The sequence below is a fragment of the Andrographis paniculata genome, unplaced genomic scaffold, assembly GCF_009805555.1.
Source record: "Andrographis paniculata isolate CXL003 unplaced genomic scaffold, ASM980555v1 Contig51END, whole genome shotgun sequence".
NCBI classification, from domain to species: Eukaryota; Viridiplantae; Streptophyta; class Magnoliopsida; order Lamiales; family Acanthaceae; genus Andrographis; species Andrographis paniculata.
In genome coordinates this window covers 3,757,382-3,780,464 of record NW_026137586.1, presented here as the reverse complement: position 1 = coordinate 3,780,464, position 23,083 = coordinate 3,757,382, and the positions used below count along the sequence as shown (strand labels likewise).

The 23,083-nt window shown below is 34.7% G+C and overlaps 2 protein-coding genes across 2 annotated transcripts; one reads left to right on the top strand and one right to left on the bottom strand.

Moving 5' to 3' along the window:
• The first annotated feature begins 2,443 nt into the window (after positions 1 to 2,443).
• Positions 2,444 to 4,882, top strand: LOC127253511 (uncharacterized). The gene is made up of 2 exons (XM_051278141.1): positions 2,444 to 3,819; positions 3,919 to 4,882. The coding sequence occupies exons 1-2, from the start codon at positions 3,258 to 3,260 to the stop codon at positions 4,149 to 4,151; spliced, it is 795 nt and encodes a 264-aa protein (XP_051134098.1). The 5' UTR covers positions 2,444 to 3,257; the 3' UTR covers positions 4,152 to 4,882.
• An 8,196-nt stretch (positions 4,883 to 13,078) lies between these two features.
• Positions 13,079 to 13,800, bottom strand: LOC127253874 (uncharacterized). Its single transcript, XM_051278671.1, has 3 exons — positions 13,726 to 13,800; positions 13,223 to 13,493; positions 13,079 to 13,135 (listed from the first exon to the last, which is right to left on the bottom strand). Exons 1-3 carry the CDS (start codon positions 13,792 to 13,794, stop codon positions 13,095 to 13,097), a joined length of 381 nt encoding a protein of 126 aa, XP_051134628.1. The 5' UTR covers positions 13,795 to 13,800; the 3' UTR covers positions 13,079 to 13,094.
• Positions 13,801 to 23,083: the final 9,283 nt, after the last annotated feature.

The following is a 23,083-nucleotide window of genomic DNA, read 5'->3' as shown; positions in this document are numbered from 1 at the left end:
GGTTCTTTTATAGCTACCGGAGGGGAAGCCTTGCTATGCACGTGTAGTTATAAATTGTATTAAATTGTAAAATTAATTGTTGTTATTGAATATATAATAATTTAATATAAGGATCATTTGAACAAAATTAAAATATTTCACACGATTAATTTTTAATATTTTTAATATTGGATATGATGGATTTTATATATAAATATTGCAAAAATGATGTTTATATATAATATTAATGGTGTCTATTCATATTTTTATAAGTAATGTTTAAAATTATAATTTAATTGAAAATTGTGTCAATATAGAATTTAAAATGTCTGAACAAAGCTAAAGCTAAATTTTATTAACTTATCACTATTATTTTAATATAATTAAATTATAAAGTAATTTTTTCATTTGGGATAATTATGTCATATTTTTTATTCGTTAACTTATGCATAATTCATTTATAATAAAAAAAAATTATCCACACACAATTTTATTATCCTCTTTCTTAGTTTTTATGTCCCAATAATATAACATAAAAAGTCCCATTGAAAGAAGTAAAAAATAATGTATAATCTACTTATTTATCCTAACAATATATATATCAATTAATTTAAATGTTATTATTAAAAAATTGATTCATCATTTTTTCAATATATTTATCTTTCTAATATTACATATATTTCAAAAAAAAACACATAAATAAAATCAAAATTTTATAAACAGTTAACTAAGATTTTTTTATTATTAAAATAATAAAGTAAATAATATTATGGAGTATTATTATTATTTATTATTATTAATATTTTACAGTCCATCACATTCGTCCTTTTTTTTATTATTATTATTTAAATAATAAGCCCAACTAGAGCTGTTAATGATCCGAGCCGAATTGAGTCGAGTCAAATTTTAAATGTTCGTTAACATTCGCGAACAAGGTTTGTGTTCGTTCGTTAAACTTTCAAGCTCGTTCGTAGTGTTCGACCTCGGCTCGTTAAAAATTTTTGTTGTTTGAGCTCGTATTCGTGTTCGGCTCGTTTAGGCTCGATTAAGCTCGTTCGAGTTCGTTTGTCTTATTTTTTAAAATTTATATATAAATTATAAAAAAAATTTAAAATTATTTTATTTATATATTTTAAATTAATATTTTATTTAATTATAAATTATAATTTTATATGCATATATAATATTTATAATAAATATATTATTTAAACGAACGTTCGCGACCAAAGCTCAGGCTCGTTCGTTAATTAAACAAACCTGTTTATATTGTTCGACTCGGCTCGTTAACGTTCGCAAACGAGCTTTAACCGAGTCGAACCGAGCCAAGTTCACGAACGGCTCGGTTCGTTTAACAGCTCTAGGCCCAATAATAAAAAAAAATGTATAGCCTCGTGGCAATACAAAATCAAACATATTTGTTAAACTGTCATACATCACGTTATATAGACGTAGGCACGGTGTATGCGTTGGATGGATGTTTCGTGGCTCCTTAGATGCCACTACTTGTATTCTTTTGTTGCCTATAAATAGGCCATTGTACATTATCAATTGAATTAAGACAAATTCATCACAGTTTTATTACAATCCCCCCCTCTCTATTATACATTCATATATATAATATATTTATATACTTAATAAATATTACTATACTATTTATTACTTTCTCCGTTCTACATAATTTATCTCTATTTTCGTCCGTCCTACGTAACTTGTCATTTCTATTTTTTGAAATATGATTATGCACTTTAATCGCATTTTAAATTTTATAATTTTTTTTTATTTTAATTAAACTATTTACTTATCTTAATCTATAATTATTTTTACTAAATAATAATTACTTTTACTAATACACTGCTTAATTACTTACTAATTATACTTTACCTAAATTCCCGTATCTATAGTAATACACTCATATTACATAGGACGGAGGGAGTATATAACATAAACGTATTAATTCTTTTTTTCTTTTTTATATTATTATTACTCATTAAATTTATATATAATTTATTTATAATATTATTATTCTTACTTTAACATATAATAATAATATTTGCATTATTTTTCATCTACTTATTATTTTTCATTTACTTGTTATTTTTTTATCAATTTTTTAATAGAGTTTTTATTATACATACTCCCAATTTATTATATATATATATGTTTATCTATTTTATTTTTATTTAAAATAATATTATTTTCAAAATTTCATGATTTCAAGTCAATTTTAATTTATTTAAAATATAGATTTTAATAAAATTTTGTTATAATTAAAAATTGTAAAAACCACACACATATATATCGATTTATATTTTAACCATCTAAATTTTATTCTCCTATGTCATAAAATAATAGTTCTATTTTTCTATTTTTGTTCATATTAAAACAATAGTCTAATTTTCATAAATAAACATATTACAATAAAAATTTCATTACCTTTTTATTATTATTACGAAAATTCAACTATCTTTTTTACAACTACGCTTACAATGGCAAAAAAAAAATTTACTCGTATTTTTTACCAACTACTAATATAATATTGTTACGCACAAAAAATAATAATAATAATAATAATAATAATAATAATAATAATAAGGTATCCAGAGTCAGTCGGTGGGTTCTCAGTCGGTTGGTTCTCAATCAGATAAGCAAGTCAGATGGTCCGCGGTCGGGCAAGCAGGTCGGATTATCCGCAGTCGGATAAATGGGTCGGTTGATACAAAGGTTGGCTGCTATGGGGGTCGGTCGAAAAAGGAAGTCGGGCGAAGAAAGGTCTGTTGATAGGTCAGACGATTGAAGAGACCAAATAGTGGTCGTTTGATGGGGCGACCAGTGAGTCTTTTGATCTGGCGACCAATTATGTATCTAGATTGGTCGGTTGGTCGGTCGTTGGGTTATGCGGTTGGCGAGGCGGTTAAAGACATATGTCAATCAAAGAGGCAGTTCTGAGTTCTGTAACTGGTGGGAACGGTTGGTAAAACAGTGCGACGGTTCTGAACGTTTTCTTCAAAGAATATTTAAGGATTTGGATCATCATTTGGCAAGGCATCTTCAATCAACTTCAACAAAGCAAAGTCAGATTTGGGGATCACCACTTTAAATTTCAGTCTTTTATTTTCCAGTTTATTTTCTGTACCGTACAGTGTTTAGAGATTCCTAATCTCAGGCACTAATTAATCAAGTTTAAGGATATTTTCTATATCTTTGAATTTTACTTTATTTTTGTTGAAAAATTACATCAACAAATTGGCGACCACAGTGGGAGAAAATTGCTGATCCATATGGCAAATTTTCAATTCCACAGTACAGCCGTTGGCTTTATCACGGCAGAAGAAGCTTCCCAACTACGGGCCGAATTGACAGCAGGTTTTACAGCATGTTTTCGGCAAATGTACGACCAGCAGATAGCAAATCTGCAGGCAATACATGACGCAATGCAAAACTTGATGGAGCAATCAAAATTCATGTTGAATTCGGTTCCTGCACCGCCAGAAATGTCATGCCCCCAAACGGACAACGCCATTCCTGAGCATATACCCAGTCAGACAGACTGGAAACAGGACCAAACAGGAGGACAGGCCCGACCAGGGACGACCGAATGGACGGAGACAGGTCGGCAGGATCACGACGCCTGGACGGACCATGGTCGGGAAGACCACACCGACTGGACGGACCATGGTCGGGAGGACCACACCGAATGGACGGACCGTAGTCGGGACAACCACACCGACTGGATGGACAAAGGTCGGGAGGACCACGCCGACTGGACGAATACAGATCGGGAAGACCACGTCGACTGGACGGACAAAAATCGGGAGGACTACGTAACCTGGACGGATACAGGTCAGGAGGACCACGCCGACTGGACGAATACAGATCGGGAAGACCACGTCGACTGGACGGACAAAAATCGGGAGGACTACGTAACCTGGACGGATACAGGTCAGGAGGACCCCGCCGAATGGACGGATACAGGTCAGGAGGACCCCGCCGAATGGACGGACACGGGTCAGGTCGCCGACCATAACTTTTCAGGCGAGCAAAAGAATGACAGAACAACAGTGGCCGAAAGGAGGAATAAGTCGGACGGGAGTCTGAATACAATGGTAGTGCAAGATCGACCAACGTCCAGGCCAGCACCAGTCCGCGATAAATGGAGGTCGGGTCCAACGTAGCCTCAAAGGATGGAGGTCGGATCTGAGGCTGACGTAGCCTCGGATGCTAACCTACTAACTCCTAAAACATCATAAGAAATGATGCTTAGGAGTCTTGAGGAGGAGGCATGTTGTTACGCACAAAAAATAATAATAATAATAAGGTATCCAGAGTCAGTCGGTGGGTTCTCAGTCGGTTGGTTCTCAATCAGATAAGCAAGTCAGATGGTCCGCGGTCGGGCAAGCAGGTCGGATTATCCGCAGTCGGATAAATGGGTCGGTTGATACAAAGGTTGGCTGCTATGGGGGTCGGTCGAAAAAGGAAGTCGGGCGAAGAAAGGTCTGTTGATAGGTCAGACGATTGAAGAGACCAAATAGTGGTCGTTTGATGGGGCGACCAGTGAGTCTTTTGATCTGGCGACCAATTATGTATCTAGATTGGTCGGTTGGTCGGTCGTTGGGTTATGCGGTTGGCGAGGCGGTTAAAGACATGTGTCAATCAAAGAGGCAGTTCTGAGTTCTGTAACTGGTGGGAACGGTTGGTAAAACAGTGCGACGGTTCTGAACGTTTTCTTCAAAGAATATTTAAGGATTTGGATCATCATTTGGCAAGGCATCTTCAATCAACTTCAACAAAGCAAAGTCAGATTTGGGGATCACCACTTTAAATTTCAGTCTTTTATTTTCCAGTTTATTTTCTGTACCGTACAGTGTTTAGAGATTCCTAATCTCAGGCACTAATTAATCAAGTTTAAGGATATTTTCTATATCTTTGAATTTTACTTTATTTTTGTTGAAAAATTACATCAACAAATATCAATATTCCTTTAATCATATCATGTGTCGAATTCCAATAAGATTTTTCTTTTAAGACGGAGGGAGTATTATTTATACCAATTATACAAAATTTAAGTAATCATATCATATCATATCATATATATATATATAAGAGCTCAATATGGACCCACTTTTTTTACTATTTCTGCAATCTTGCAATCTTAAAATTTTGATTTTTTTTTAATTTTATTTTATCATTTTAACTCTTTATCAATAAATATTATTTTTATTATAAATAATATTTTTATATTTTTTATATTTAATCTTTTTTGATTTAGATTATAATAAAATAACTTGCAATATTTATTCCTATAAATATGTAATATTTGGTACTAAAATTTTATTTATTTATTTATAAATTACTTTAATATATTTTTATCATTTTTTTTTTTTGGATTTAAATTTTTTTTTCTCGAAGTTATAATTTATTATTATTATTTTCATGTATTAGTCTTATAATTACTATTTTTATGATATATAATTAATATTTTTTTAATATAAATTATAATAGGATAACTTGCAATATTTATGCCTATGATTATGAAATTTTGTTACTAAAATTTTATTTATTTATTTATAAATTACTTTAATAATTATGAAACTAAAATTAAATATATTTATTTTTATAATAATAAATATATAAATTTGATTATCACATATATATATATATATACTCATATTGATGTATTAATTTATATATATTCTATTTATATTATATTTAGTTTTTGTAAATGATGTGATTTTGCAGATAATTTTATAAATGAGGTGGTTTTACGTTTTCTCATAATTTGATTTTAAATAGTTTTTTAACTGAGTGTTAGTGGGGAAAACTAATTTTTACAGTTTTTCATAGTGTTTATAAATGGGTTGAGTAATCACATTTTTCTAAAATTTTATTTTATTTTTCACAATTTTTTTATTTTCTTTTTATATTTTCTCAATTTTTTACAATTGTTCTAAGTTTTGTATTAATTATAGTTTTTTTTTGTTATTTTCTAAATTGTTTATTTTGATGTGTTTTTTTTTTTTTTTTTGCTCAGAACGAGAGTCATAAAGTTGGATCCGAAAAGACTGCCTTCTAAACATCAGAAGTTGTTTGCTAGAAGATTCGCTCGCTTTTATTTTTAAATTTTGTTTAGGTTTGTTAATTATTTTCATTGTCTAATATTTTCTTTTCATGAGGTTATATTTACTGCAGTTAGAGAATTTTTTTGGACGTTGAAATTGAAAATTTGAATTTATTTATAGTTAATTTGCTTTCACAACTGGTTGTAGCATACAAGGTACAGAAAGAAAAGAATGTTAGAAAAAAAACCAGAAAAAAGAAGAATCGGGAACAATAAAGAAAAGAAAAAAAAATAAATGCAAATGTTTACGGATAGAGTTTGGTGGTTTTTTTATTTGTAATATATAAAAATTATGCAATTCATCATAATTTATATTAAGTTATATGTTATTTTTATTATGTTTTTTCATTATAGAGTTACAGTTTTGTTATCAAAGTATTGCAATTAAGTTATTTGGGGAATTGATTTTATTCGTTAAGTTGAAAACCAGAAATTGTAATAATAATTTTATTTTCATAATCAATCAAGTTTTAAACACATCCAAATATATATGTATAACTTTCATATATCTTTTTAATTAATTTTTTTCATAATAAACTTTATTTTAACATTAAATTATTTTAGTTGTATTAAATATTTTATTCCAAATATATAAAGTAAATCATAATTTATATAATTACATATTCATTTGAAGTTTGTAAAAAATTATTTTTTAATTTATAATAAACGATAATTATTTTTTTAAAAAAATCAATAATAATGTATTTTGAAATGACCAACAAACTTTCGTACCTTTCCGCTAGTATTTATATTAATTGATATTAAAAATACTATTAATGTATATAAATATTTGAAAATATCTTTCTAAATAAATAAACTTATTTTCTCTATTTACTTGTATTATAAAAAAATTTTATTTTTTAAAAAATAATTATAATAAATTATATTTTATAAAATAAATATAAATATATAACTAAAGTGTTATTCCAATTGCAATAATTGTTATCTTGTGTATTATAAACGAAACATTTATATTAATTAATATATATTGGGTTATTAAATTGTAGTATTACTAACCACACGGTTTCTCATTTAATTAAATTGATCAAATAATTAGTGGTTGAATAGTATCAACACATATTTCACAATATTTGAACACTGACGCACAAAATATGCCATCAAATATTCAAATTCTTTATTCCGATATCCCTGTTCTAACAAATCAAATTATGATACTTTAAAGAGAAAAAAAATATTTAAAATTTAGAATTTAATATATTTTTATTACTTATTAATTTTTTTTTTTGTTTTCAAAATTAAAAATAAAAATTATATTCAATCTTAGTGGTCATTCAATTTTATTAATATTAAAAAATTATTATGTTATTTTACAGTAAATATATACACCCTCTGTCCCACCATAACAAGTATCAATTTTTTGTACTATGTACTAACATTACAAATACCCTTACAACTCATAATATAAAACAAATTGATATTTAGTTCCGGGACGGAGGGAGTATTATTTTTCTCAAATGTTAAAAAAATAACAAATTATCATATGATATTGTTATTTAACTATAGTTTTTATTATAGAATCAATTTTTTTTTTTTTTTTAAAGTTATATTCAAATATACTTTTATTCATGTTATATTTTGCAATTCTTTATTATGTTATTTTATAAATTATGTAATAATAACATTAAGTAGATTATATAATATTTTAAAGTTTGTTATAAAGATTTAATTTTTTATTTTAATTTGAATCTAATATTTTATAAAAAAATATCTAAATTAAATTTTTTATTTAAAGTATTTTTATTTTTATTGTGTTATTTATATTCAAGTACTGTTTTTTTATATTTTATATTTGAATTTTTTTTTTAACTGATAAAAAATATATATTATATATTATATTAATATGTGAATATAATTTTTTATAATACTTATAAGAATCGTACCATCTTAAAAATATAAAATAAACAAATTCAGTACCACGAATGTGATATTTGAAAAAAAAAATATTTTAAAATCAAACTAATATAATAAAAATTGAAATAAAAATTGAATAAAAGTAAATTTGAATAGGATCTTATTTTCTATTTTTGATAAAACAAATAATAAAAATATAATTAGGTGATATTATATAAATTTTAATTTATCTTATTTATATTCTCTCTCTTCTCCAAATGTTATGATTTGATTTGCTGGAGTAGAAGGAATACAGAAGTTTGATCCCATAAAACACATATACGACAACATTTTTTGTCCTAAATGGGTTAACCAGTCAACACATATAATACCCGCGAAGAGTGCATATTTACATAAAGATCAGTATAATTCTATATTATATAAAAGTATGTGGTGTTAAAATATGTACTAAATATATTACTTTGTCCGTCCCACTTTAAACGGGTTCTTTAAACATGTATTAAATATATTATTTTGTCCGTCCCACTTTAAAGGGGTTCTTTGGGGTATTGCATTATATTAAAAATAACCATATTTTATTAATTAGTGAAATTTTGTAAAACATTGACATTTTTATTATTTAATTTTATATATAACGCTGTAATTATATGTGTAATGATATATTTGTAATTTATATAAAAGTTAACGATATTTTGATATTAGTGTTTGATTACTTTTACTAAAATAAAAAAAATGATACTTTAGAGTAAAATAGACGGAAATGGTAAAAAATATACTTTAAATTAGAACGAATGAAATATAATATTATATACCTTTAAGTTGGAACAAAGAAAATATAATATTATATTAAAAAAATACTTTAAGATGGAATAAAGGAAATATACTATACTCCCTCAGTCCCACATACCATATCCACGTTGCCGTTTCTGTCCGTCCCACATACCATTTTACTTTCTTTTTTTGGAAAATAATTACACATTTTAATCTCATTTTAACTTTTTAATTTTTTTAATTTTAATTAAACTAATTAGTTATCTTGATCTTAATTTATAATTATTTATATTATTAGATAATTATTTTCACTAATATATTCTTAATTATCTACTAATTAAACTCCTCCTAAAATAACGTGTATACAATGTAGCAGACACGGTACGTGAGATGGAGGTAGTATTATATATGCACTAATGCCTTATTACATATGTATTGAGGGTGTCAAATCAGCATTGTGCATGAAAATTGAAAAAGACATAAATAAGAGTGATCAGGTTTTGATCAAGACTAATAAGAATTATATTAATTTGTTAATAAATAGATGAATTATTATTTTTAACTTATAATCGAAATTAAAACAATATCTTTTACATGAATTATTATCATATAATAACAATTATATCATATATTTTACGCTATATTAACATATATTTTGCCCTAATACTAATTGTGTCATATATTATATATTATATGAATAATTACAGTATATTAATTTATATCATGCATTTGTAATAAATTAGTTGTGGCATATGTTGTGTGTAACTATTATTATGTATTGTTAGTTTACAATACATATTTCTATTATATTATCATACACTGTATTATTTTATTGAGATCGATATAATATTTATTATAATATGATAGAATTATACATATATATATATATATATGATGTGGTGAGTGTCTAATAGGATTAATCACTATTATATTAAATAATTGTAATGATTAAGGTTATAAATGTCACACTTCCACAATCAATATTACTATTGATATAATACAATATTTTGTTCAATGGAGTACTACATAAAAGCTGTCGCTATTCAATTATGGTCGAATAGTATTCTCTATTTTATTATGATATTTGAAAAACTATCTGTTATGCACCATATAAATAAATTGATCTTTTTTAATATAAATTTCAAATTTCAAATTATCGATTAACTTAAAAATGAAGGGTGTGTTTTGATTCGAATTTTTTTTTTTATATAATATATAAAGAATTTTATAAATAATATAAAAATAATGAATTTATGTCGTATATTAATTTTTTAAAAAGTATATTGAAATTTTTTTCTTAAATAAACAAACCAGACGAAATAAACTATAAGTATCATTATATGGTTATAATACATACGTGTATATATATATACTAGAACCCGCTTTTGCGCGGTATACCGCGCGACTATTCTATAATGCAATTTGTTACGTACAAAAACTAATAATAAAAAGAAAAGTAGCAGGATCTTAAAGGAAGTTATGCACGAAGTCAGGTGGAAAAGAAGAAATATTTGCGTTGAGGTCCGTTTGTCCGTTCGGTTGTTCCTGGGTCGGTTGGCTATCAATCGGATCTGTACGTCGGAAGGTCTGCGGTCGGATAGGCAAGTCGGTTGCTCCTCTTTCGGTAGGTCAGGTCGGTTGGTCCGCTGTGGGATAGTCAACTTGGTTGGTCCTCGGTCGGTTCGCATGTGGGAAGGTCTGCGGTCGGATAGTCAGGTTGGTTGGTTAGTTGGTCGGATGGTCCATAGGTCGGAAAGTTTGTAGGTCGGACGGTATGTGGTTGTATAGTAAGGTCGGTTGGTTGGCGTGTCGGATGGTCTATACGTCTGAAAGTCTGCAGGTCGGTGGGTGTGTCGGTTGTACGAGCAGGTCGGTTATTCAGCAGTCGGGTAAGCGGGACGGATGGGATGCGATCGGATATGCAAGTCGGTTGGTACGTCGTCGGACGAAGAAAAGTCGGGTGCCTGCTAAGTGAACAGTAGGTTCGTCCCTCGGTGGGGGCGGCGAAGGAGTGTTTTTTTGTCTTTTGGTCGTACTTTCGGATTTTACCTTTTGTTTATTGGAAAAATACATCAACACTTATGTACCCTACAGTGTTTAGAGATTCCTAATGTAATTATTCAAATTTAAGGATATTTCTATATCTTTGAATTTTACTTTTTGTTTGTTGGATAAATGCATCAACACAATGGAATTATGAATTTATAGTAATAAGAAATTTGATAAATATATGTAGCCGATACATATTCAAAATGTTGTACGTACATATCGGATAGTAATATTACAAAAAGGTAGGCAGTTTAGTAGTTGGATGTAGTACAGAACAAAAGATATTGTAGAAAAGCTTGAAAACTATTTTTTGGATTCTTTCTGTGGAGCGACCGAATTGTTGTTCGTTGATGCTTCATCCGTTGATTTGTGTTCATTGATTGATTGCAACTCATCGAACAGTGGCAGCAAGTTCTTTGCATGTTTACCTAAATAATGTTTTTTGTATAAGTATAGTTGAAACTATGAAATTGTACCTATGTTTATTATTTTATATTGTTGGGATGATACATTGTTGTTCTTACCAGGACCAGATGATTCTAAGGTATCAGTTGTGCAGTTTGCCTTCTCCTGCAGTTCAGGTGTTATCCCAGTGTGTTTGTGTACAATAGGGTGGTTCTTTGACAATGTTTCTTCGGCAGCAATTTCCTTATCTGTACATGAATTTTATTTGTTATATAAAATGAGTAGTATATAATTGCACCATATGATGTATTAGTCATAGTTGTTTTCATGATAATGTAATGTACCTTTGTTTTCTTTGGAAGCAGACATAAGTGTGTAAGTACGTGTTTCTGTTTGGGATGGTGCGGCGGCCTTTTTCTTTATGTGAAAGAGGTATGATTGGTTTTGAAGTTCTTGATTGCGCAGATTGCATAGTGAAATGATTTCCTGTGTAATATATATATATATATAATGAGACAGTATAGTACTTTGATGAAATATTTAAAGTTTAACCTGTTGTCCTAGTTCATTCGACTCTGGTATGTCAAAGTTCAGAATTTGTTGCGCTATATTGTCATAAGCAACGCAGGTAATTGATCCCGTCTGATCAACAATCTGTAAGCGCAGAATTGACCTGTTTGTATATGTGTATTGTTACGTGTATATAAATATATATCAAATTTTAAATGTGTATAAAGTAGAATGAGTAGTCTTTCTTACTTTTGCTCCGACGATTGGACAGATTTGCACCTTAAACAAAAAAACTGTCGTGTTATTGGGGCTGGAGTTGCTGTGTAACACTTATCGCAGGCGTTGTAGTGGAGTTGCACTTTCTTATCCACTTTGATTGACAAACATCCCTTGATTTTGTACTCACCTTGCTATATCAGGCAAGTTTTTGATTACTTTATGATGTTTTATTTGTATATAAACAAATATACATTATAAATAACTCACGCGAGTAGATTGTGACATGGTTGCAATTGTTGAGAGAGTAACTACAGCTAGCGGGCTTCCTTCGACTGTGTTGAAGTATGGTTTTTGGATTACAAGTTCATCAATGCATACCTTATTATTGAGTTTCCTGTGATGTAAAATGTTTTGAATTAAAATGAAATTTGTAATTGACTTTCAATGAGAGTGTAGTGTTGTGATATAAAAAATATAAAATATTGATTTGATATAGAAAAAAATACCAGCTTAATAGATTGTCAGCTTCAGGATATGGAGGATCAACAATAAAATTTGCCATGGAAATTGCAGATAACGAAACACCTTGACATGCGAATATAGAATCAAATGAAGTGAAATGGTAATTAGGTGGACTACGATACAAGTATTGACAATAATTTATATATGTTGAGTCAAATATGGTTGATGCATAAACTACCTGCATATAGTGTTGCTTTCAGGTGGAGGGCCGCAATGATCGGTCTTTCCTTCACAATGGATGTGAAGTACTTTCCTTCAGCGTCCACCAATTCATTCCATAAGGTCAGTCTTGTCGGTAGCAATCTATTATGATGAAAATTAATGGAGAAAACTGTGAAGAACATATGCTACTTGAATTTGGTAAATTTAGTGTACTATTAAAAGATGTCGAATAGAAATGGAAGCTGATAAAAATTTAGTATATTTATTTAAAAATATAGTTGTTAGGCATAATTATTGACATAACTTCTTTTAGAAGAAATAAATTGTGATTAAAGATGAATACATACATTGATGTGAAAAAGGTGATAAAAATATAATGATACCAAAATAACTGTACTTGAATCTATGCTTACTCCTCAGTTACGATTACAATCTCTTGAACACGATCTCCTATAATGTTGGAAGAGGTCGGTTGTTGACGTTTATTTCTTTACTTTTGTTCTGCAACATCTATCAGTACACCGACCACATCTGTTTGATATGTATCATATATTAGGTATAAATGCAAAAATATGGACAAGCAAATGAATTAAAGCATAAACATAATAGGAGTTATACCGATGTACTCATTTGTTGCTAGGCAATCAACAATGCATGAGAGCTTTTTGAAAGATGGCTTTCCAGTTAGAGAAGATATGGGATCAGTTTCAACAGGGACGATGCTGCAGTGTTTGTTGAGATAGAGCTGGATTTCAGAGTTGAAGTTTGGTAGATCCGTCTTGTACTCTTTGCCTTGTTTAGCAAATATCTCGTAGGTCTTAAAGAGTTTTAAACAATGATCATATGCTTCCATGTCCGCAGAAAAGGCACACGTCATGAGTTTGGTGCCCTACAAAATAAGTAAATAAGATAGTTAACCCCGAAAAAACTAATTAGTAATGTACAAAATTGATGTATCAATTTTCTTCTACTATAAAATAACTAATAGTAAATTATAAGCATAGTAAATATGATTAATTTTAAATTTTATTCCATATTAAATAAAGTATATTAAATGTAAAATTTAGATAGTAGTACATAAATTCACTCAATTATTTTTATAAGTAGGATTGTTTGAATACCTGTGTGTCAACAAAGACATATCGTCCGTAGGGCTTTCCACTGGTCTTGGTTGTTCTGATAGCGGACATCTCTACGAATAACGCACGGACTGTCCAGTTTCTATTTTCCATGGTTAAATCAGTTATGGGTGTTATGTGGTTGGCCATTGGCTTGTAGTGATTAGCAGTAAGGAGAATTGATGGAAGAGTGATGAAATGTGTGAAAAAGAAAAGCTAAGGAAGAATGTAGCACGTATTGAAAGTCAATCTTGTCTTTATAATTAAATGGATGTTGTTGGCGTGTTGCTTTGTTAGAGTGGTTGCTGTGTTAGAGTGGTAACTTTTATGTAAGAAGTGATAGAAGTTAGTGAGTAACACGTTTTTTTATGTAATAAGTGATAGAAGTTAGTAAGTGATACGTTTTTTCATGTAAGAAGTGATAGAAGTTAGTGAGTGGCAGGTTCTATGTGTTTATTTTGGTCAGGTAGATTGGCTCTAGTAGATATAGTTACGTATGTAGATTAACTTTGTAGCTGAATTCAAGGTAAGGGATGTGATTGCAGTTAGTATTTTTGTAAATTGTGTGTTTATTTAAATGGTTGGTCGTATGAGAGTCTGTTTTTTTGGGTATTCATTATCATAAATGCATTACTTTTTTTCTATTTCAACCATTATTATTATTATTATTATTCTTGTTGGGCAGAAAAAATAATAATAACAATAATTAATAACCGTAGTACGGTTGTGGATGGGTCTGAATATAAGCTAAACGGCTCAGAGGTCGGTTGAAAGAGGAAGTCTGGCGAAGATGGAGATGGAATGGTACGCAGTCGGATAGGCAAGTCAGTTGGTTTGGAGTCTGACAAAAGGAAGTTGGTCCGTTGGTCTGTAGTTCGACGAAAGTAAGTTGGTTGGTTGGCCCACGGACGGGCAAAGGTAAGACGGTATGGTAGTAGAGTCAAAAGGAGGTCGGTTGGACCAGTCGTCCATCTAAGGAGATAATGCGAGCAGAGGATTCTGTTTCGTCGTCGGTTGATCCACGGTTGGTTGGTTCTCAGTTGGCTCATCGGGGGTCGGTTGCTTCTCAGTCGTTTAAATAGGTCAGATGGTCGACTGTCGGTTGAGCAAAGCGTGCGGTCCGCGGTCGGTTGAGTCGGACCACACGGAGATCGTTTGATATGGTGGTCGGTTAATGCCGACTTGGGAGTAAGTCAGTTTCTGCGAAGAAGAATGGGACGAACGGTACGTGGTCGGATTAGAGGAAAAGACCGACAGAAGGATAAAACGGCCCATACGGAGGTTGTCCGAAGAATGGTCTGTTAATTGGTCGCCCATATTTGTGAACAGTAGTTCAGTCGCTTGATTGTAGTGACCAATATATCCTCTGGAGGAATTGTTGTTCGGCCATTTCAAGGCGACGTATGGTGGTCGCTTGTTAATGCGACCAATGAATCATCTGGACGAATGGTTGTTTAGCTGATTGAAGAGAGCAGATGGTGGTTGCTTGATTGGGCGACCAATGATTCGTTTGGTTTAGAAAGATGAGAAATTAATTATATAAATATATATTTTTTATATCTGTGTAACGAACGAATTTTCAACAATATATATTTTCTTTAGATAATACTTTTTTTCTATTTTATTAAAAAATAATTGTGTACATGATCATATATATACTTAATTAGTCGTATGAAAAGAAGAAGAAACGTCCGGTAGGTAGTCGTTTGGGATAGAATGATGAGAGAAAAAAATATAATAAATTATATAAATTTATATTTTTTATATTTGTGGAACCAACGAATTTAAAAAATATATATATTTTTCTTTCGATAATTTTTTTCTATTTTGTTAAAAAATTATTTTTTACAAAATGATATAAACCCTAAATTATTTAACAATTTGGCTTTTCCTGCCGGACTCCCTGCCGTAATTTCTCGATCAGTGTGAGATGTGATTTGTTGAGGGAGTCAGATGATCATTACGGTGTTTAATTAGGGGCTTTTGCAGAAAAACCTTACTTAAATCCCCTTCGTCTTCATCTTCTTCCTTATGCATTGTAATTGCTTTTCTGCTTTTGCGATCCAATACTTTGTCTTCGTGTTTTCACGCTTTGCTGCTTTCAACCATGGCTAACCAGTACGTCCCAGCTCTACCTTTTGATGGTTCATATCTAGAAATCCCTTTTGTTTCTTCTGCTGTTCTTATTCCCACTGTTCGTCCTTATTGTACATCTTCTGAGGATGCTGTTCGTATGAAGAGTATTATCTGTTCTGTAACTCCCTTAGCTATTAATAGTCCTGATTTCAAACCCGAACGCATTAATGATCATATTAAAACACATCTTACCGATCCCAAAGATGCCTTTCGTTCGTGGTATTCGAGGCTATATCCTGTTTTTCATGAACAATGGCAACGGCAAGGGATTGATAAGGCCATTTTTCTAGCGACTCAACCGTTGTATCTTCACGACAAAGTTCTTTTTGCTATGGCTGCCTTTTGGAATGCCCAACTGGGTGTTTTCCTTCTCCCAAATGGCCCCATGGGCCCAACCCTAATGGATGTGGCTATGATTGCCCACCTCCCCGTGGTTGGTGACGACCCTGTCCTTGGGTCGTTGGATGGGCAAGAACCAGCTACCGACCATGAAGGCTGGTCGCTTGCGCGCATACCTGAGAGGGAACGCGACTGGACCAACTTTGTCATCCGCTTTCGGGGTACAGAGGGTTCTCCAGTAACTGCTTTGGAGCACACCGCTTTTCTGCTGTTCTGGCTATGCAGGTATAGAATTTCCTCTATGTAATTCATTTTTTTATATATTTGTTTTTATGTTGAACCTTCTTTTCTGCTCCTTTCTTCAGATATGTAATTCTTTCTCCCTCCAAATCAATCTTGACCTCGCAACTTGACTTAGCCATCCACTTAGCCACTGGTCGCTTCTTTTCTTTAGGGACCCTCTTTTTGGCCAATTTGTATGAGGGGTTATCCAGAGTTAGCGACCGTCTAGTAGATACGAAGAGGGGGGACACAGCTGCGTCTGGTCCTTTTTAGTTTTTGGAGCTTTGGCTGAGACTCTATTTTCCGAACACCTTTTGTGGTCGGGTGCCCATTACCCCGAACCCTCGTAGATCTCTTGGTTTAGCCCTTGCTCAGCTAACTCCAAACTCTTCCAGTCTTTCTCCTTCTGACCGTGTAATTGCGGCTATTCTTTCGGACGACCGTACAAACTCCAAATTTTTTGTCTATGAGCTTTACGTTCAGTATCTTACTGAACTTTTTTGGCCTTACTCGGAAACCAATTACCCCTTGTCGTATCCAGACCCTTTGCCTCACCCGACTTATCATCATTCTTGGGACTCAGCTCTAAAACCACGGTCCTTTTTTTCTAGTCCTAAGTTTGATAAGAGAAACCGTAAGTCTTTTCATACTTTTAACTATCAGCCGCAATTTTTGTCTCGACAGTTCGGCTGCTGTCAAGGTTTACCGGGCCCACTCGCCCGTCCACACCTAATAACTCAGAGCCCGGACGGGCGAGTTACCCCTTCTTTGATTTCACCTTATCTCTCCCAGCTCATTTCTTACATAACTTCCAACTCCTACCTTCCTTTCCGCCGTGACCCGAAGACGGTGGAAACCTTTCCGTCTTGGTGGTCGGATACCTGGGCGGTGGTTGCGCCTCCAAGTGACCAATTGCTGGCGATATTAACCCCTCCTCCAACACTTGCTTTGGGGTCGCGAACTCCTGCCACGGTGATGAGGAGCAAACGGGCGGCTCCCGCAGAAGGCCCCAGCGCTCCAAGGAGGAAAAGAGCCACCCGACCGAAGGCCACCACACGTCCGGTATATGATCGGCAGGCGGTAGAGGATTATTTGGTGTCCCTACCTGTGGACCCAATCTGGATGCCTGCCAATGTGCGGCGATACATGGGTAAGTATAAATGGTAACCTTAATTGTGTTTTTCCTTTAATTTATTTTTGAAAAGGTTTTTCCTCAGAGTCGCTTGCTGAGAAACCAGCCGACCAGACTGGCGAACATGGAAGAGATAGGTCGGTTGATCCAGCATGCGCTAACGTAACCGATCAGCCAACCACCCGAGCAACTATGTTGGCATCTGCCCTACCAGCTTCTTTGGGAAGCGACTCAGTATCCGTCCCCGAGGTAATCCCCCCAAAGTCTTTCATTTCTCGTAATTATGGTTTGTAACTTTACCTCTTTACGTGCGGACAGGCAACTTCTTTTCCGACTGCAGCCCGAAGTGGTGAACAATTGCGCGGTATACCGAAGGAGCTGCCCGTGATGCGTCTTGACAAGGACCCGACGTTGAGGCAGATGTCTTCATCCACCTTCTCCCACTCCGAACCGGAAATGCCGGTCGGCCAAAGTTCCGTCAACCCATCGGCGGGACCCTCAGTGATTCGTCGGGAAGAGGACCCGACCGTCATGGTGATTGGCTCATCCACATCTACCCTTCCTCAGCCGCGTGTGCTCCCGGTGAGCATTTAGCATGTTGTGAGATTATGTTTCGTATCTAGAGCCTAACTTATATTCCTTATCTCAGGGACTTGCGGCAGCCGATTCGGTTGTCGAACCACCGATCACTGAACAACAACGGCCGGCGATTCCTGACTTGGCTGAACCGAACGCAGAACCAGGACCGTCGATTCTTGCATCAGTCCAAGCAGACCCTGAACCAGTCCAAGCAAACCCTGAACCAGTCCAAGCAGACCCTAAACCAGTCCAAGCAAACCCTGAACCAGTCCAAGCAGACCCTGTACCAGTCCAACACTTTGAAGCAGTCGACGTCTCTTCTTCAGAGTTGGGCGACCCTTCTGTTAATCAGAGCAGCGAAGCCGTGGTTAGTATTTTTCTTTGTCTTCATCTCCGTATGCTAATCGCAATTGTCTTTGAGTTGACGTTTTACATTTTTAGGGTTCTGAGCCGGGCTTCATAGGTCCTCTGCCCGCAGCCGCCGAATCGGTTGGTCATATGAGGAACCTTTCTGGCCCTGCCCCACTAACTCCGGTTTTGCTAACTCCTTCTGAAGCTACGGCTGTTCTCCACCAGGTAACGTCCATATAACTCCATTACCTAAATTTAACTTATGAATCTTTAATCATTGTGAGGTAGTTCAACAGGCAACCCGTGAGCTTACTTTCCTGAGCAAAGTACCATTAGTGGAATCTGCCCGACCAGTTGTACTGCGCTGCGTGGATGTTTCGTTGGCTGATCTGAGCTCTGAAGATGTAAACTCTCTACGTCAGGTGGTTGTTGATTTATTGGTGCAGACTCCTAGTGAGTCTGTCGTGGCACCAATTCTGAGTCGGATGATGGAGAGAATCATTGAACTTCAAATCGACCCGCCTTTCATTCGACCTCCATCATCCGACTCTGCATCGTCTCAGGCCATTCCTGACACTGCGATCATTGAGGCGTCTCTGTCAAAGGCGACTGCGGTACTGAATGAAGCTTCTAGTAGGTTGACTGAACACCAGCAAGTGCGCCATCATTTGAGGGCTGAAATCTCTCAGAAAATGAAGGAACTCGAGAACCTTCAGAAACAGCTGGAGTCATTAGAAGGCTGCATTCAGGAAGATAGTCGCATGGTGGAGGAGCAGCGCCAGAGTTGCGCCAGCCTGCATGACCAACTCCAAGCCAGTACTCGGTCAAGGATGATCCAGGAGCACGAAAGTGCCGTCCATCAAAGAAGAATGGCGCACACTCAACAGAAATGGGCCGACCTAGTAACCGCCTTCAAAGCGCTTCTTATGTAATGTGTGTTGTCGGATTTTTATTTACTTTTATTTTTAACTAAATTTGCAAAAATACTCCTAACTATTTGTCATTTTTTCAATAAAATGTTTATTTCTCTTAAATTCCCGAACACAAATGGACTATTTTTAGTTGAAGAGGAAGTATTAATTAAAGATGTAATATAAGGCCAACTCTACAGTTACAAATTAATGCATGCTGAATTTCTACTATTTCTTTTTATTTTTAAAAATATATATATATTTATTTATTTAAATCAATTATTCTTTCTTTCATCCAAATTCCAAGGGACATGTCACCTAATAACTCATTAAACTCCATTGGGACAAAATTTAATCATCTTCTATTTTATTTATTTTTTAAAGAAAAATAAAAGTAAATCAATTAAAAGTTTCTTTCTCCCCTTTAAACAAACATCATGCTTATGTAAAATAAAATACTAATATTATTAATTAATCCCATCAATCAACAATCACCAAATTAACATTCTTCAACTATAGTTAATTATGTACTTCTAGAATATATTAATTAGGGCATAACTTAGGCATGAATTGGGCCCACATATTCAAATATATTAAATTCAAGAACCATACAATTAATAAATATATATAAATATGTATATTATGAACAGTGATTGTAAACTTGTGACCGTAAAGTAATAAGTTCAAATGTCGACACTTTCAGACTGCGAATTCCTACATTATATATATATTAATATGAAAGGAAACATTAAGGAAAGATAAATATAATATTCGTTTAAATAAGTATTCTAGTTTCTAAGTTAGGTGATTTAGTAATAGGCAATAAATACGGATCTATGTTTGCTGGATTAGACTCAGTAAACAACGCAGGAAAGATAGGATCTGTTTTCTAGAAATAGGAACAATATATTTGCATTACAAGGAGAGAAGCGCCCGTAAAGCAGTTTTTAGATCGGCCCATTTGAGTTCTGACTTGATGGCCCGACGACGTTGGTATGCTTCTTGGTGTCTCTGGACGAGTCTCGTTTGAATCGCTGCCTGAAATTGGTCGCAAAGACTGGCTTGGTTAAGGCAATGTGTTTCAACCAGACGACTTCCCTCTTGTATGCTATCATCTATAGCTTCCAATCGTTCTTGAAGTCGTCGTAATTCTTCAGTCTTTTGAGCGATTTCAGTAGCTAATGTTTGTCTCTCCTGCCGGAGCTCATCTAGTCGGGCCCTAGCCATGCTAAGATCTTGGTTAGCCTTCTTCAAATCTGCTTCAATATTATTAGGATCTGCTGCCGGACGGGAGGAGGTCGCTTCGGATAATGGGGGTCGGATCAGAGGAAGTTCAGCTTGAAGTTCAGTGATCCTGGCCATCATCCGATCGAGAACTGATGAAGCTCCCGACTCCAGGGCAGGTTGAACCAATAGGGTTATTGCGACTTGGACTAACGCCGAAAGGTGCCAGTTCTAAGTCGGCAAAATCCAAATTGGCGCATCGTTCCACAATGGTTCTGACGGGTGTCGGGAGATTTATTCGGGTCAAAATGTTCATCTCCTGAGCAGCCTGAACCAGAATGAGATTAGCAAGCTAAAAGACATGGCAAAATTGTTTAAGGAATAACGGCGGAAGGTTACTAGATCCAGGGCAGCTGTAGCCTCGGAAGGGGCCATAAGTTGGAAATTTGAGGGGTTGACTGGTCGGGTAATCGGACCAGCAACTGATTCATCCCCTGGTGGAAGTTGTTGGGTGGCTGCTAAATCCATACCCTGAACAGAAGATAAAAGTTTTCATCACCGTTGGATGGGCAAAAATAAAATCCGAAAATGGATAAGAAAGGGTACCAACCGGATCCAACGGGGCAAAATTAACAGAAGCTTCACCCGATCTTGAGGAGGAAATTTCCTCTACTTCATGGGGTGGTTGGACTGGTTCGGGTTGGACTGGTTCGGGACCAACAAGAGGAACCTCATCAACTTGCTGAACAAGCGGGTCGGGTAAAGCCACGACCTGGTCGGGGTCGGGCACTACCACATCTTCAATAGGTGCCTGGACCAAATAAGTTTTAGGTATCAGAAGTTTTATCAGGAGGATGTTGTTGAAGGAAGGTTTAGCGCTTACTTGTTGAGGTTCCGCAACTTGGTCGGGGAGGACAACAAGTTGGTCGGGCATCACCGCAACGATATCCGACGTTGAGGGAGGAGGTAGCCTGCCCATCGATTCGCCTTGTCGGTGTGCCTACAATAAAAGGTTCGAAGTTGTTGTTTAAAATTAATATTTTGTTGGTCTAAGGAATGTCAGAAACTATCTTTTACCTCTGATTGTCTGGGGGTCGGTTGTGTGGTTATCGGGACTATGGCTAGTCGATCGGTGGTCCGGACCATAGATGATTGTTCTATGGTCGGGACGGCAGTCGATCGGGATGAAGGTAAATTGATGGGAAGTTGTGCCTCGGGCGATTGTTGGTCGGTCGGTTGAGACGTGGTAGGGCCAGTGGTCGGGAGCATTGAAGGATCTTCTGAAATAGACATATTGGAGTTAGAAAGGGGCAGTATGAAAATAACATAAGGAAAGGAACAAAAACTTATCAAATTGTTGCCTTAGATACTTTGGCATCCCGCTAGTATCTATTGGCAGAGAAGCCAAATATTCCTCGATGGCCTGCCTATCGATAGCAGGAGTGGCCTTTACTTTTTGTCTTTTTGCTCCCGACCCACCTGCCGTACGGGCTTGCCTTTTTCTTCCTCTGACTGCTAGTCGGGGGGAGCCAAGAGCCAGAGCTGGGGGTGGAGCAAGTCTCCCGACCAATTGGTCAGTCGAAGGGGCAAGTAAAGACCAGGTGGCCGACCACCAGGAAGGGAAATCTTCGGTTGTCGAAGGTTTTGGGCAGAACGGGAGATATGAATTCGAGGTGATGTAGCTGGTGAGTTGAGAAATATAGGTCGGGATGAGTTCGGGAATCACCAGACCCTCGGGGCTTTGAAATATGAGGTGAGGACTGGCTAATGGCCCTGGTATGCCCTGGCAGCAACCAAATTGCCTCGACAAAAATTGAGGTTGGTAATTGTAAGTAAAAAATGATCTACGATTCTTCTTATCCGACCTTCTGCTAGAAAACAAAGATCGGGGTTTTATTGCGGCGTCCCAGGGGAAAATATAGGTCGGGTGAGGGAGAGGATCTGGGCGAGTTAAAGGATAGGTTGGGTCGGGATAAAGGAAGAAAAGATCGGTCGAATATTGCATTAAGGTTGTATATACAAAAAAACGGGAATTGTTCCGATCTTCGGTCAAAATTTGGGTTATTATAGAGTCAGAGGATTTTAGACAAGAAGAGTTCGGGGTGAATCTGGCTAAAGCATAGCCAATAGACCTATAAGGGTTAGGAGAAATTGGGAGGCGACCAAAAAATACAGAGGGGAAGTATAGACGGAACCACAGTTCCAGGAACCAAAATGGTCTTGAGGCTGCAGTATCCGCCTTTTTGGTATCTGTAAGACGGGAACTTACTCGGGTTAAACCTTCAAAGAGGTTGGCTAGAAATAAGGTACCTAAAGAAGATAAATGACCACATGCCAGATAAATGGCTAGGTCAATATGAGTTGAAAGGACAAGTTTAGAAGGGGAGAGAATGATATATCTGTGAAA

Excerpts from the sequence above, each read along its gene's own strand:
- LOC127253511 (XM_051278141.1), top strand. The coding sequence starts at position 3,258 with ATGGCAAATTTTCAATTCCACAGTACAGCCGTTGGCTTTATCACGGCA. Across the intron at positions 3,820-3,918 it reads CGTAACCTGGACGGATACAG|GTCAGGAGGACCCCGCCGAA; the intron begins GTCAGGAGGACC and ends GGACGGATACAG.
- LOC127253874 (XM_051278671.1), bottom strand. The coding sequence starts at position 13,794 with ATGTCCGCTATCAGAACAACCAAGACCAGTGGAAAGCCCTACGGACGA. Across the intron at positions 13,494-13,725 it reads ATGTCTTTGTTGACACACAG|GGCACCAAACTCATGACGTG; the intron begins GTATTCAAACAA and ends CTTATTTTGTAG. Across the intron at positions 13,136-13,222 it reads AGCAACAAATGAGTACATCG|ATGTGGTCGGTGTACTGATA; the intron begins GTATAACTCCTA and ends CATATCAAACAG.